We start from the raw sequence: 16,159 nt of genomic DNA, 5'->3' as shown, positions 1-16,159 counted from the left end.
AATATAAAATTTGAGGAAATTTTTTGTATGTATAGTAAAAGCATAAGGATGTGGAAAATATGCTTCAAAAACAAAAAACTGTTAGAGAACTTGAAGATTAATATTGCAGATTCAGTATTTATGGAATGAACAAGAATTCCAAGAGGAGAGAGAAAAGGCAATGAAATCTAGTGTAATATGAAATAAAAGCTTAGAAGAGCAATTTTTTCAGGCTAGACATGTAATGTTACCTACGGAAGACCACTGAAGAGTCATCACAATCAGGAGGAGCCCATCCTTCTTTACACTGACACTGGAGATCATGGTCACACACCTAGAGAAGACAAGATCTTATTAGTTTCCACACTAGGCTGACCACCAACCCAGGGGCCCTATTCATCAGAAGCTAACCCTTACTCTGTAGCCTTTCAGCTATCTACATAATGTATGAATCCATCGTAGGGATGTCAATACCAAATTTTTAGAAGAAATTCTTTTCACTGAACCAAACTACTGAGCATTAAGGCAAACTTAATAATTTTAATTTAATGCTGAAACATTATTTCAGCATTATTGAAACTGATCTAAAATTACAAAAGATTCAGCAAGATTGGGGAAGCGTTGTCAAAACTTACAGCATGTCCTTTGCACTTGGAGGAGCAATTGGTTGATTTGTAGGCTCTTTCAATATCTACACATTCTGCATTAATGCAAACCTGAAAGTGATGTGAAAAACATCAAGCTGACATCAATACCTAATGGCTTCAGCTCTGCAAATTGCTGACTCTTTGGAATTTAGTCTTCTATTATTAGCCATGATTGTTGCCCTTTTATTAGGGAAATCACAGCATTCTTTTAGAAATAAGAAGATGAAGCTAGATAATTTTTGTTAAAAATTTTTTGGAAAGTCCTCTAAAGGATATTTCCTTACTTTACTTTATTCCTCCTGAGTCATTCCCTTAATCCACCTCTTCAGTCCATGCCTGAGACTGATATTTAGCACTGAGCTAAGCATTGCATATGATACAAAGCACCCATTCCAAAGAAAAACATTATGGAAAACATGTTAATATCACATCATCTTCAATATTGCAGTAACTATCATTTATATAAAAATAAATAGTATTGTTATTATTCTCTTAATTATTATTATCAAGGTGGTTATCATTTATTGAGAACCTACTGATTTGGGACAATACAATTTACCAAGTTTTAATAACCCAGTACTTAAGCACATAATAGTTACCTATTAAGCAGTATTGAAGGGATGAGTGGACGCATGCATAAATGAGTGGTGCTAAGTATTGCTTTGAAAACTGTGCCCCATAAAACATAAGGAGTCCTTGAGAAGCAAACAAACAAAACAAAACAAAAAACAGGACAAAAGAACACTTTGATTAAAAGTGTTTCAACTTTGATTAAAACTTTTCAACTTACCTTCTTGTTTCCACACTTGGTTCCATTGGCTACCATGCCTACTTCTTGACTGCTGTCTTCAGGTTCAAATGTTTTACATGTCAGGAAAGTTACAATATGTCCTCTCCAAGGCAAAGCATCTGACCCACCTTGACAGAACAACTTCCCACACATGGCATCACTGAGGAAAAGTCAAATTTGTTGCAGTTGAAATACCAGGATCCTAACTGCAGTTCTCTGCAGTTCTAAATCACCTCCCAGACCATCAATATTTAACTCATCATATTTCTCCCCATAGCAGAGACTCCTAGTTCTCCCTTTATGTCAAATTTCCCCTTGTTCTTCAGTAATAGAACCACCAAACATTAACAAGTCACATTGTTGCTTAAAAACAAAACCCACATTTCTCAGATTCCTAGGCAGCTAATTTTGGTCAATTGCCTAAGTTCTGACCAATGGGGAGGAAGCAAAATCTTATGTGTAAATTCTTGAAGGGGGCATTACATGAAGGAGTATGTCCTGCTCCTCACTTTTTTCTCTTTTTGTCTCATTGGAATGCAATGACTGCCGCTGCAGAAGCCATGACAGACCAAGAGAAATACCTGGAAATGAAGGTCATGTTTGAGCTATAAAGAGGAAAGACATCATGGAGGGCACGTGGATATTTCTATTTTGTTTCAACTAAAGTTACTTTATTTTCATGAATTGCAGCATATTAAGTCTCCCAACTATAGCTGTGTCTACATAAGGCTGAGCCTTGGGTGACACTTGAAGACATCATGTAGGGTTCCTAAAAGAACTGTCTCTCTGCAAATAATGATGAAACAGCTCAGCACTTAGTAAAGCCATTCATTCACTGCCAAGGTGAATAAAGTCAGGTCCAATAAAATTGGAGTCAATCACTTTATGCAGAATTCTGAGGAAGTCTGTGAAAAACTACTCTGAGAGGGACAGAATCAGATTCTCCTGATGTTTCTGGCAACTGTTAGCAAATATGACAGAGGAGTGGAGAAAGGCACACATTCTCTCCAAACTTGAAGAGGCATTTTTCTTGAGTCACTTAGGTAGAGCTTTTATAAGGAGGGCCTAGAGCACAGAGAATTTCAGGTCCTCTCTCCACTACAACCGATGACTATTCAGAAGTGACTAGTAGGTCAGCCTGTGGAAAGAATGACATGTTTGTGCCTCTAGTTGGAGGAATGATCCAGGGATCATACAGTCATTCAGGACAATGTGTGCACCTGCTACAGAGAGAAGTGGAACCACCTTACTCTCTTTCCTGCTCGCTGCCTCTTGAACTACATATTGGTTCCCAGAAAACACATGCATTGCTTTTTATAAAATTGTTTTCCCTTTTGAATCTGCCCTGATTTCTTATAAAGGAGATACCATGGAATATTTTTATCCTTTAGGCTCAGACTCTCCAAAGGAAGACTCTCTGTCTGAAATATAGCTTGGTAATATTTATCATCTGGAAAAATCACTGTTTAATAGAAAAACTTTGAGAAACATTAATCTTGTTCAGTTTCTTATTCCACATTATTTAGTATGTGTAAAATTTGGAGAAGATACTCAGTTTAATCCATTATAATTTGAATTTTAAAAGTCATCTTGAAATTATAGAATCAAAAAAACCTTATATAAAGATATCAAGGTCCATTGTTTACGATATTCAAGAAATTTATTTTACAGAATATCAATACAAAAAGTAAAACAAATTCTCCAGGTGAATTGTCCATCTTTTCTCTTACTGTTTTTTCTTAGATAATGCCATGGCAACCTTAAATAAAACCAAATGAGCATTGTATTGGTTATTCCTCTGAGTAGATAAATATTTACACTCCTAGAACCATAATGAAACACCTAGATGGAAAAGTTCCTAAGTTATATTGGAAAATCCATGTATAGACTTCCAGACATGCCCATTCACTGCTGCACGTTCCATCCACACATTCCCTTTATTTCACAATGACTGTACGTGTCATCCAAAGCACCCACCATGAGGCACTGGAAAAAGGAATTCTTTCTGATTTGTATTTTAACTTAGTGCCTAGTCTAAAACACAGCACATAATCATCACCCAATGAATGCTTACCAAATGAATGATGTCCAAATTAACTTTTGCTTTAACTGGAATAAATCAGAACATGTGTCTGGAAGTGAATGATTTCTCTAGTCTATGGGGCAGGAAGGTTTGAACAACAAGGCCACTTACGTTGATTTGCAGGGAATGTGTGTGTCATCCACTTTGCGACAGTACCCATACTTTGACCCACCTTCATTCCTGCTGTAACACGATTTGTCTGCAACCTTGGTCCCTTGAACCAGGCATGGTCAGTAGGGACATATTAGAAAAGAAAAGAGATAAGATATTCAATGCTACAAAGGATTAATGAAATATAAAATTAATGAAATATATAGCATGAGAATTACTTTTCTGGCATAATCCCATTGACCATTGTCAGAAATACAGGTTGGAATAGTTTTCTTATTAAGAAAGCTAGCTAGAATTTAAAATACTCTTTTGGGGGCATCTGGGTGGCTCAGTTGGTTAAGCATCAGACTCTTGATTTCAGTTCAGGTCAAAATCTCAGGGTTGGGAGATCGAGCCCTGGGACAGGCTCCCCCCCTCAGCTTGGAGTCTGCTTAAGATTCTTTCCCTCTCTCTCCCCATCTTCCTCCTCCACCTCACACACTCTCTCTCTCTAAATAAATAAAATATTTTTAAAAAAATAAAATAAATAAGCCTTCAAATTTTTAACTTTTGAATAATGGCTATCTAAATATTTAGAAATGTGGTTGATTTGCTGAAGATTCAAAAAAAAATCTAAATATGAAGACTGAGCTAGGAGAGCCACAATCATTAATCATATTAACAGCCCACAAGCAGACATTGGGAAGCTCTTCTGATAATACTTGCTACTGTCACAATTACTTGCTATGCTTGGTCAAACTTCTGCTTTGTGCAGGCACAGCAATAGGCATCACATATTTAATTACTCATGCAATCTTCTTTATATTCCCATCAGATGAGCAGTAGAATACAGTGGTTAAGAGCTCAGAAGCTAAATCACAGCTGTGTGACTCTGGCCAACTGCCTTAACCTCTAGGTTTATCTATAAGCTGGAATCATTTTAAATAAATTTCACGTTCCAAAGTCCAAGATGATAAAAAAAGTTTTATTATCATATTTTCTTAATTATTTGATCTTAGGAACATTTATAGGCTCCTTATTATTATAATAAAATATCTACATGAAAAATTTGGTTAGGCATGAATGATAAGGAAAAAGCATGCTCCTAATCCCAAACTTCAGAGTTATTGCTGCTAATATTGTGAAAAGCATCATTCATACACCTAGTACCACACTGCTTCCCAAATAACAAGTATACTTGTCCTTTTCCCTGGCACTAAATATTCAGCAGTATCATGGCTGTAAAAATTGCATTGCATAAATACTCTATCATTTATTTGACTAATGCTTATTCTTTGACTTTGAGATGTCTCACAATTATCCATTATCAATTTTAAAAGTGTTGGGTGATGGTGGTTCACAGACCTGTACCCCTAGGGCTAATAATACATTATATGTTAATTAAAATAAAATACTTAGGGGAAGGCAAAAAAAAAAAGTGTTGGGTGAAAATCCTTTGTGAAAAAATATTCCTAAAAACACTTGCTGGGGAAAGCAGTACCTTTTCTTTTTAGGTTTTACATACATTTTTCCAATTCATCCTGGAAAGACTGTGCTAATTCATGTTTTTACTGGAGTGTGTAAAAATAGGTGCTTTGCCACATCTTCACTGACACTGAGCATTAACTATATTAAAGTTTCACCAATCTGACAGGTGTTGAAGGAATCAACTTTTCAATTGTATTTCTTACTATATTTGCATATCCTGACACATCAATGTGTCAGTACTTCATACTTCTTGCTAGTGAGCTAAAATGATTTAAATGTTTTTTAGACATTTGTATTTCTTCATGACAAATTACCTGTTAATGCCTTGTTCACATTTCCAATATTTGGAACTACAAAGGGTTTATAGAAATGATTTGATATTGAAGAGGGTGATCTCCCTCTTTATATATGTTATTAGACTTTTCAAACCTTGAGGATTAATTTGAAATAAATTTGTGATCCCTTATAAATTACAAAATTTGAAACTTATTTATTTTCAGCGTAACAGAATGCATTGTTTATGCCACACCCAGTGCTCCATGCAATACGTGCCTTCCTTAATACCCACCACCTGGCTCCCCCAACCTCCCATCCCCCACCCCTTCAAAACCCTCAGGTTGTTTTTCAGAGTCCATAGTCTCTCATGGTTCAGCTCCCCTTCCAATTTCCCTCAACCCCCTTCTCCTCTCCATCTCCCCATGTCCTCCATGTTATTCGTTACACTCCACAAATAAGTGAAACCATATGATAATTGACTCTTTCTGCTTGACTTATTTCATTCGGCATAATCTCTTCCAGTGCTGTCCATGTTGATACAAAAGTTGGGTATTCATCCTTTCTGATGGAGGCATAATACTCCATAGTGTATATGGACCACATCTTCCTTATCCATTCGTCTGTTGAAGGGCATCTTGGTTCTTTCCACAGTTTGGCGACCATGGCCATTGCTACTATAAACATTGGGGTACAGATGGCCCTTCTTTCACTGCATCTGTGTCTTTGGGGTAAATACCCAGTAGTGCAATTGAAGGGTCATAGGGAAGCTCTATTTTTAATTTCTTGAGGAATCTCCACACTGTTCTCCAAAGTGCCTGCACCAACTTGCATTCCCACCAACAGTGTAAGAAGGTTCCCCTTTCTCCACATCCTCTCCAACACACGTTGTTTCCTGTCTTGCTAATTTTGGCCATTCTAACTGGTGTAAGGTGGTATCTCAATGTGGTTTTAATTTGAATCTCCCTGATGGCTAGTGATGATGAACGTTTTTTCACGTGTCTGAGAGCCATTTGTATGTCTTCATTGGAGAAGTGTCTGTTCATGTCTCCTGCCCATTTTTTGATATGATTATCTGTTTTGTGTGTGTTGAGTTTGAGAAGTTCTTTATAGATCCTGGATATAAACCTTTTGTCTCTATTGTCATTTGCAAATATCTTCTCCCATTCCGTGGGTTGCCTCTTTGTTTTGCTGTTTCCTTTGCTGTGCAGAAGCTTTTGATCTTGATGAAGTCCCAAAAGTTCATTTTTGCTTTTGTTTCCTTTACCTTTCGAACTTTTTTAAAGCTAATCTGAATCTCTGATCTTTTATATGGGCAACCTTTAAATGTGCGATTTAAAAGATCTTCCCTATTCCAGTATCAGATGAATGTGTTCAACATTAATTCAATAATTTTGAACATTTATGAAAGTCAGGCAATGTGCTGGAACACACTGGGAAGGCAGTAATGAACAAAATACATGGTGTCTAGGTACTGGGAAATCTACAGATTTGCAGGCATGGCAGATAGTGAAGGCTCAGGCAAAAGGAGAAGGCAATTGTGTTTACTGCAGTGATTTATTACTTGATAATAAAGAAATGCTCAGAACTTCAACTCTGTGCAGAGAATTTTTCTTTCCCTAGATTTCTGCTGTATACCAAAGTCAGTCAAGGAAGCACAGAATGTTTCTTTAACCCACAAAGCCATCTCTGTTTCCACCTGTAACTTAGCATGTGAGGCTGCATGATCTATCTGTAAGCGGGAGGATTGCTGAGGCCAGACTCCTGCCCGCCGGTGCACCTGCCCACGCACAAATGGTATCAAGCTTTGCTCCTCAGATTGTGTCTCAGCCCACCCTTGCCTGATACGAAGGATTTATTTTTATTCAGAAATTTTTCTAAATTCTAATCCATATATTTTTCAGGTTTCTTTGTTATTGGGTATATTGTGAAACAGTGATTTTTGTTATTTCCTTTATCTTATTTTATGTATATTTTCGAGAATTATGGAAGGTTCCTGGTATGTGCTAACCCTCTTCAAGTATTTTTAGGAATATGTATTTTCCCCTATTTAAACATCCCTTCAGTCATTTAAGGACAAATCTGAAAGTGTAGCTGAAAAGGGTATGAAAATTACAGATATGTGCACCATGGACATCATATCTAGGAAGTCCAAAGAACTGGTAGTTTTTAAATTGCCTTTCTGATCAAGGTTGTTCCGTACAATTTGTTTTAGTTTACAGTTTTGGAGATTGTTAAGTTTTATTTTTAATTTCTTTTTTATGGTATAATCAGAGATTATGGTTTCTAAAACTCTAGTAATATGGGCAAAATAAGCATTTAAGAGATTTCACTTTTCCAAATTGCTCATCTACATTCCCACAGTCCTTTTTTCCTCCCCCGTCCCTTATGCTCTGCTCATCTCCCAACACTCCTGCCATCCCTACACACACACAGACACATGGACACACACACCGAGACATACACAGACACACACACAGACACACACAGAGACTTCTAAGGATGTACTTATCTGAGAAGGATTTTGATTAGGGTTGCCAGATAAAGTATAGGATACCCAGTTAAATTGTTTTTTTTTTTTTTGTTAAGTTTTTATTTAAATTTCAGTAGTTAACATACAGTGTAGTATTAGTTTCAGGTGTACAATACTCAACATTCCATAATAAAGAGTCTGTTTTTTGGTTTGCCTTTTTTCCCCCTTCATTTGTTTTGTTTCTTAAATTCCACATATAAGTGAAATCATGGGGTAGGTCCTTCTCTGACTGACTTATTCTACTTAACATATTACACTCTAGCTCCATCCATATCACTGCAGATGACAAGATTCATTCTTTTTATGGCTGAGTAATAATCATATATATATATACACACACACATATGCATATACATAAGTCTTTATGTATATATAATATAAACATACCTATATATATATTTATATAGAGATATTAATATGCCACAACCATATTGTGGCTATTGTAGATAATACCATTATAAACACCAGAGTTCATGTATTCTTTTGAATTAGTATTTTTGTATTCTTTGGGTATATACCTAGTAGTGCAATTGTTGGATTGTAGGGTAGTTGTATTTTGTTATTTTTTGAGGAACCTCCATACTGTTTTCCAGAGTGGCCACATCAGTTTGCATTCCCACCAAGAGTGCAAGAGAGTTCCTCTTTTTCTACATCCTCACCAGCACTTGTCATTTCTTGTGTTGCTAATTTTAGCAATCCTGACAGGTGTGAGGTGGTATCTCATTGTACTTTTGATTTATATTTCCCTGGTAATGAGTGATGTTGAGCATCATTTCACGTGTTTGCTGGCTATCTGGGTGTCTTCTTTGGAAAATGTCTGTTCATGTCTTCTGCCCATTTTATAACTGGATGATTTGTTTTGGAGATGTTAAGTTTTATAAATTCTTTATATATTTTGAATACTAACTCTTTCTCAGATATGTCATTTGCAAATATCTTCTCCCATTCCATAGATCGCCTTTTAGTTTTGTTGTTTCCTTCACTGTATGGAAACTTTTTATTTTAATGAAGTTCCAATAGTTTATTTTTCTTTTGTTTCCCTTGCCTCAGGAGACATGTCTAGAAATAAGTTGCTCTGGCCAATGTCAAAGAGGTTACTGCCTGTGTTCTCCTCTGGGATTTTTATGGTTTCAAGTCTCACATATAGGTCTTTCATCCATTTTTAATTTATTTTTGTGTATGGTGTTAGAAAGTGGTCCGTCTTCATTCTTCTGCATGTTGCTCTCCAGTTTTCCCAACACCATTTGTTGGAGACCTTTTCCCATTGGATATTCTTTCCTGCTTTACCCAGTTAAATTTGAATTTCAGATAAATAGAGTTTTCTTAGTATAAGCTTACCTCAAATATTTCATGAGACATACTGATACTAAAAAAAAATTGTTAATCTGGAATTCAAAGTCAAATTAACTGACCCATCCTTATTTGTATTTCTTAAAATGCACTTATCCAGGATTTTGAGCTGTAACACAGTTTCTAAGAAAGAAGATTGAGACAGAATACTACTTTGGCCATGATTAAACACTGTCACCTGTTACAACATCATTTTTCCTTTCATGTGTATGAGGCAGGAATGCCCTCAACACTGGGACTTGTTCTCTTACCTGGTCCCCACAGCTCAGTGCACTGTTCCTGCAGCGTGGGGCACATCCCCATCAAGCAGTAGCCCTCCCCGTTTTGGCAGGGGAAGCCATTGACTCGGAATCTATCATCAGGGCAAACACCGGATTTACCATCACACATTTCTGGCAGATCACACTCATCTTTTGCTGGTCTGCACACTGCACCAGCCTTCTTAAACTGCAGGGAAATAAAAATGAAGAAAAGGCTTTTTTTTCCACACGACTTACTCGAATATCTCAAGCTAACGTAAATAATATTTTTCCTTTGGCCGTTTTTTGGCAAGGTAGTTAGAGGCATCCTTCTATTTTAGCTTACATCTGTGTTGCATAAACTAAAGACATCTCCTATTATATAATTTCTATTGACTTCTGCCAATGGCCTGAGTCTTTAAGTAATCAATATTTCTGAATTTATAGTGCAAGCACTATAGAAATATCAAGGAGAAAGGTACAGAAGAAAACCAAACCTCATCTTAGTTGCAAAGAAGGGATTTATTCTTTCCTTTGTTGAATACATTTTTGTCAAGATTTTCAAGGAAATTTATATTTGCAACTTAAGAGATTTATTGGCCAAGTAAATCTTCTGTATTAAGGCAGGTAAGTTTATAAGCACCAGATCAGTGTGCCCTGAGACTTTCCCAGGCATCATGTTTCCTAATCCTTAATTCCTTTTATTGTATGCTCAAATATTTCTTTTCAACTCACTTCTTCCTATGAAATGATTTCTTATGGGAGAGAAACAACTGAATGTGTATTTGATGTATTTTTTATTTGATGTATTTTTGTTTGATGTATTAATTCCACTGCAAATCTTGCTCTTACTGCCTAAGGGAAAACTTAATCAAACAAATTCTGCCATTTATGCAGATCTGAAGAGTCCTGTGTGGACACTGGGAAGCATATCTTTCCCTAGATGAGGTGAGCAAACATGCTCCTCTATCATCAGAGAACTTTCAATATCTTTACATAATGACAGAGTGGAATCCAAAATTTAATTAGATCATACACAACCCTCCAAACTCAAACCTTGCTGCCCGGCCAGATGTGCTTACTTAGCAGCTCTCACATGAGCATGGTTATACTTCCTGTTCCATCTTTATTCTTTCCCTCAGTCTCCTCATTTAGGAATTTTTCCTCCTTCTGTTTACTTATTTAAAATCTGCGCTTGGGGCGCCTGGGTGGCTCAGTGGATTAAAGCCTCTGCCTTCAGCTCAGGTCATGATCCCAAGGTCCTGGGATCGAGCCCCGCATCGGGCTCTCTGCCCAGCAGGGAGCCTGCTTCCTCCTCTCTCTCTGCCTGCCTCTCTGCCTACTTGTGATCTCTGTCTGTCAAATAAATAAATAAAATCTTAAAAAAAATAAAATCTGCGCTTGACTTTAAGACTAGTGACAGCCTCATCTTCCATGAAGCCTCCTCTGATGTCTTCAGGGCACATGGTTGCCTCTCCTTTCTACACATGATGGGAAGATCCCTGAATTTAGATTTGGAAGATGCAGATTTGAATCTTGGCTCTAACAGAGGATAGCTTTATGATTTAGAAAAGGGACTTAATCTCTCTGAAAATCCATTTCCCCATCTAATATTTCCTTTACAGAGTCATTATGAAACTTAAGTGAAAATATAAGTGGAAAACATTACACAAAGGTCAAATAGCCTTAAAATGTCTACCTGGGCATTTAATCCTGTACTATATTTTCATCTGTTTCAGGTATTTATATCATTACCCTAAAGAAATAGCATGTTCTTTGAAGTCAAAGACTACCTTTTTTTTTTTTTTTTTGATCTCCCACAATCTCCAACAAATAGCACTTAATCAACACTTGTGGAATAAGACTTAAATTCTCAAATTTTCTTCCTTTTGGACTCTTTTATTTCTTTCCTCTCCTTCTGATATCAAAAAGAAAAAAAATCCTAAATCCTACCTATAATCTGGTATGCCATCTGTCCACACATCCTTTCTGCAAATAGGTCTTGAACATTTACAAACTGAGGGTTGATGGGGGGAGGGAGGTTGGAAAGGGGGGTGGGATTATGGACATTGGGGAGGGTATGTGCTATGGTGAGTGCTGTGAAGTATGTAAACCTGGCGATTCACAGACCTGTACCCCTGGGGATAAAAATATATTATATGTTTATAAAAAATAAAATTAAAAAAAATGTATGAAACTCTGTGCTAGGTGAGAATGAATCAGTCCCTTGCCCTCAGAAGTCAGTCTAACTAAGAAAATAGACACATAAACAAATAATAATAATAGAGAATTCTATGCAATGATAGAATGTAAAATTCTAAATTTGAACCTGAAAGGAAAGTCAACAAGCCCCACAGAGAAAATGACACAGAATGCTCACTTTATATTTAAGAAATTCACCCTGAAGTGACGTCAAAGTCTGAAGATAGGGAAGACCCCACATTATTAAAACAAAACAAAACAAAACAAAACGTTTCCACTTAACCCGTTATTAAAGGAATATGCAACCAATTATGAGGTTTGGTGCAAGAAGGCTCTGTGACATCAGAAGCAGCGGCAGGTAGAAGTCCCAGCACGGGGTTTGGAAGAGGTCATATTTGGAGTTTGCCTTTCAGTGGCTCTTTTATTTCACACATTTTCTATTCTGGGCTTATGTTCCTTCAAGAGCAAAATGAGATAATATTATCTAATTCATAAGGTTGTTGGGGGATCAAATAGCCCATGTTTGTAAACACTCATATGTAGGCAGCATTATTTTATAGACAGAAAGCTAGTGCTTTGCTATTTTATTTAACATAATCACTGAGATTTTTAATGTAGAAAAATAAACAGTAATTATAATTATTAAAATAGAATAAAATAATAATCTTACCTGGCATTTTTCACAGCATTCTCCTAATGCACATTGAAAACTTGCTTTGATTTTACAAGTTTTAGCATCACAGCAAATGTTGGTACATTCCTAAGAAATACCAGAGACAAAGATAAATGCCAGATTGGGTCTCAATTTTTTGCTCTTGTTTCACCACAATTCATAGTATAATTTTTTCATCACACAGACCCTACTGTGATATGGTCTAAAGATAATTTCCAGGAAAATAAAATATTGAACAAAGTTCAACATTAGAAAAACAGATTTTATTTTATTTTTTTTAAGATTTTATTTATTTATTTGACAGAGAGAGATCACAAGTAGGCAGAGAGGCAGGCAGAGAGAGAGAGAGGGAAGCAGGCTCCCTGCTGAGCAGAGAGCCCGATGCGGGACTCGATCCCAGGACCCTGAGATCATGACCTGAGCCGAAGGCAGCAGCTTAACCAACTGAGCCACCCAGGCGCCCAGAAAAACAGATTTTAAAACCACTGGTGACTTGTCACATATCTGAATTCTACTGACACATTTTTAAATTTGAGTATCTCCTTTAGATCACTCAGCCTCCTATAGGATACTGAAAATGATCTATTTTTGGTAAACCATGAAAGAAAACAAAAGGAAAATTATAATTTTTAAAAATAAAATTTATCTAAATAGTTAAAAACATAATTAGTTGAGCTCATCGGTTTTGTACCTACTCAGCAGCAGTAGATTTAATCTCTAAGACGTACTAAAAACCTAAAAGTATAGTTCTTTATGCAACTTTGACATTTAATTCAACTGCATTAAGCAATAGACTTTGTCTTGCTCTCCCCACCTTGTTTCTGAGAAATCAGGCATCTGCATGAGACTTTGGGGAAGCTCTCCCCTCAGAAACTTCCTCTTATAGCTGTTTAGGTTACCTAAGAGAGTTACAACTTTTTAGGATTAAAACTCTTGCCCTTATTTCAAATATAAACATCCTCTTGGAAAGATTCCTCTTTTCTCATAGAATGAATGCATTTGTGGTCAAATTTTGAAATTACTGAAGAGCCAACCCCTTGAGGCCTTGACAGGTCACTCATATTAAATATTGATAAAAAGGGGGCAAAGGTCCCATTGGGAAACCTGGTGGCCCTACAAATAGGGTAGGATCAGGTGAGGACTCCTAATGGTAAAAACTCTTAAGTCACAAAGAGAAAAACTAAATCTCAGTGCAAGACAGCTTTGCGACTGCTCAAACACCTGAGTCTACATCTTGGCCTCTCTCTCTACCAGCTCTGTGACCTTGGGTGAACTATTACACTCTCCAAGAGCTATTGAGGTGCCACGCCTAAAGTAACTGCTCAGTAGGTCATAGTCACATAAAGAAAAGTGAAGTTATTTCTGCCAGAAAGAGAGGAACGAGGATACAAATCCCAGTTGTTGAGTGGTTCTTAAAAATCAGGAAATGGGGAAAGATCCCCAAGAAAGAAATTAGGAAGGTCTGTTAAGCAATGCAGTAGTCATTGTTAGCAAGGCTGGCCTGACAAATGTCTAACAGATGAATATATGCAAAGTTATTTAAAAATGTACAACTTCAGAGTAATAATATAGTTTTGTAGTTTATAGTCTTAGCAATTGAAAAACAAATTAGACCATTTTAGAAAGTTCTTCGGTGGTACCTCGGGAGTCCCACAATCACAGTCCTCTCCCATTTCTACCAGTTGATTCCCACAGATTGGGATGGATATGATATCTCTAGGCAATGGAGCGTTGAAAAGGCAATTTGATAATTTATCTTCAAAGAACTTGTCATAGCTGACACGGCTGCAGGAACTGAAGTCTGTGGGTATATAGAAGCTATGAAGATAAGGAAAGAGAAAATGGAACACAGTCATGCTGAGCATGAAGGGAGCAATATCACACATTGAGGATGATGCACCCAAAACCTGCCCTAAAAGATTAAACCCAATCCACTGCCCAACTGCTAAATCGTGAGCTCTTTTGTGTGCCTGAATTAGCCCTCCAGGATAGACACAAACACCTCGAGCTTAATGAAAAAAATATGTCAATTCTTAAAGTGTAGCATCTAGGCTGCTGTTTTAAAAAACAAAGATGCTCTAACTATTCCAGAGAACCTCAATCAGCCTTAGATCATTTTGGCTGCAAAGTCCTACAGGTAGTAAAGTCATACTTATTTACGTGTCTAAGAATTTACTTTCCTTCAGAAGAATTACTTTTGGCAGAAATTCTTCATTTCACAAACAAAGATGAGGTTTAAAAATGCAATAGTATCTGGGAGAGATAACAAATATATGTGACTGGCATTCCACCATAACAGTATTTTGGAGAAGGGTCTGGAAGACTAACCCTAGGTTGAGTGAGCTGGGACAGGGAAATAGAAGAGAGGAAATACATATATTAAAGGGATTTGGGTTGGGGGGCCTGGGTGGCTCAGTGGGTTAAAGCCTCTGCCCTCAGCTCAGGTCATGATCTCAGAGTCCTGGGATCGAGCCCTGCTTCCTCCTCTTTCTCTCTCTGCCTGCCTCTCTGCCTACTTGTGATCTCTGTCTGTCAAATAAATAAATAAAATCTTAAAAAAAAAATAAAAAGGATTTGGGGATTTTTAAAGATAAAATTGCCTGGAAACTTTGCTTAGGCAAGGCAGGGATGTATAATGTCTTTATCCTCCTGCAAGGATGCTCTTCTTTAATTAGCTTTTTATCCTAGAGCCACCCAGTCTGAATTCAATGAAAATTTGATATATACTAATGATTTTCTGAAACCAGGTCTTGTGTAGGTAAGATGAAGTTAAAAATGTCAATCATGCCAACAGCAAAGACACAATATGTTTAAATGATGTCTTAGTTAATGAAAAATATTGCATATAGAGGGATAAAGTGGTTTGGTATAGATATGCATTCATGATTATACTATTCAATATTTAAAAGCTTGAATGTGTGCTGAAGATGACATGAAAGATATAGCACAGATACAGCCCAGAGTGAACCAAAACCAGGAACAGAATGCATCTTCCCAGAGAGCCTCACCTTAGTGCTCTGTCCATCACACATATTGTAGAAGGGCACTTGCAAACATAGGAGTCATGAAACATTCCAAAGTTATGACCCATTTCATGGGCCATGGTCCCTGCTACTCTAAGCATGTTGTCACTGTGGTCCTAAGGGCAAGAATAGGGAAACAGATCCTCTGGTTTTCAAACTAAATTATCACTCGGGGTATAATTAGTTTTACTAACTGGGGCAGAGAGAGTGACATTACCTTCAGCTTTTCACTACTCACCATCTCTCTTCCTCTCCCTCCCCTTCTCCTTCTCTCCTTTATTCTCCTCCTGCCTCTGTCTGTCTCTCTCTCTCACCCTCTCTCACTCTCCCTCTCTCTCTCTCACACACACACATGCACAACTTTGGTACTGATTGCACAACACAGGGCACATTGCTTGCTCTTTATTCTTTTAAATGGGGAATATTTATAATGAGAAACGTTTCTGTGGTTTCCTGCCATGAAAGATAGTGGCAAAATATCTTCAACGATGATAAGGAATCAGAATTTTTAAAAAACTGATCTATCTGCCACTCCCACTGGCTTGTTTTTAATACCTTCTAATTTGATTGAAGGCCTTTGATATGTTTGGCTAATGGGCATCTGAAAATGTTAACTCAGGACTTTAGTACCATTGGTATCTTTTTTCAATTCTGTTACCACCAAGACTAGACATCAGTCCTTTCTCACTTGTCCCATTGCATGAAGTCCAGCTAGTAACCAACTTCATTCCCAGAGTGTTTCTGATTAGAAGTGTCACACTGGGGGGGGGGGGGCTCCAGGTTTTTCCA

At 37.1% G+C, this 16,159-nt stretch overlaps 1 protein-coding gene across 1 annotated transcript in view; it reads right to left on the bottom strand.

Annotated features, from left to right (window-relative positions):
* The window catches only part of ADAM28 (ADAM metallopeptidase domain 28), an 82,970-nt gene that overhangs the window by 30,033 nt on the left and 36,778 nt on the right, over nt 1–16,159 (bottom strand). The window contains exons 11-18 of the mRNA XM_047717374.1: nt 15,356–15,486; nt 13,988–14,165; nt 12,345–12,434; nt 9,485–9,680; nt 3,611–3,713; nt 1,417–1,576; nt 615–695; nt 235–313 (exon numbers count right to left, since the gene is read on the bottom strand). Coding sequence (XP_047573330.1) covers nt 235–313; nt 615–695; nt 1,417–1,576; nt 3,611–3,713; nt 9,485–9,680; nt 12,345–12,434; nt 13,988–14,165; nt 15,356–15,486 — 1,018 coding nt within the window. The remainder of the gene's footprint in view (nt 1–234; nt 314–614; nt 696–1,416; nt 1,577–3,610; nt 3,714–9,484; nt 9,681–12,344; nt 12,435–13,987; nt 14,166–15,355; nt 15,487–16,159) is intronic.

Source organism: Lutra lutra, chromosome 2, assembly GCF_902655055.1.
Source record: "Lutra lutra chromosome 2, mLutLut1.2, whole genome shotgun sequence".
NCBI classification, from domain to species: Eukaryota; Metazoa; Chordata; class Mammalia; order Carnivora; family Mustelidae; genus Lutra; species Lutra lutra.
This window is presented reverse-complemented; position numbering and strand designations above follow the sequence as displayed.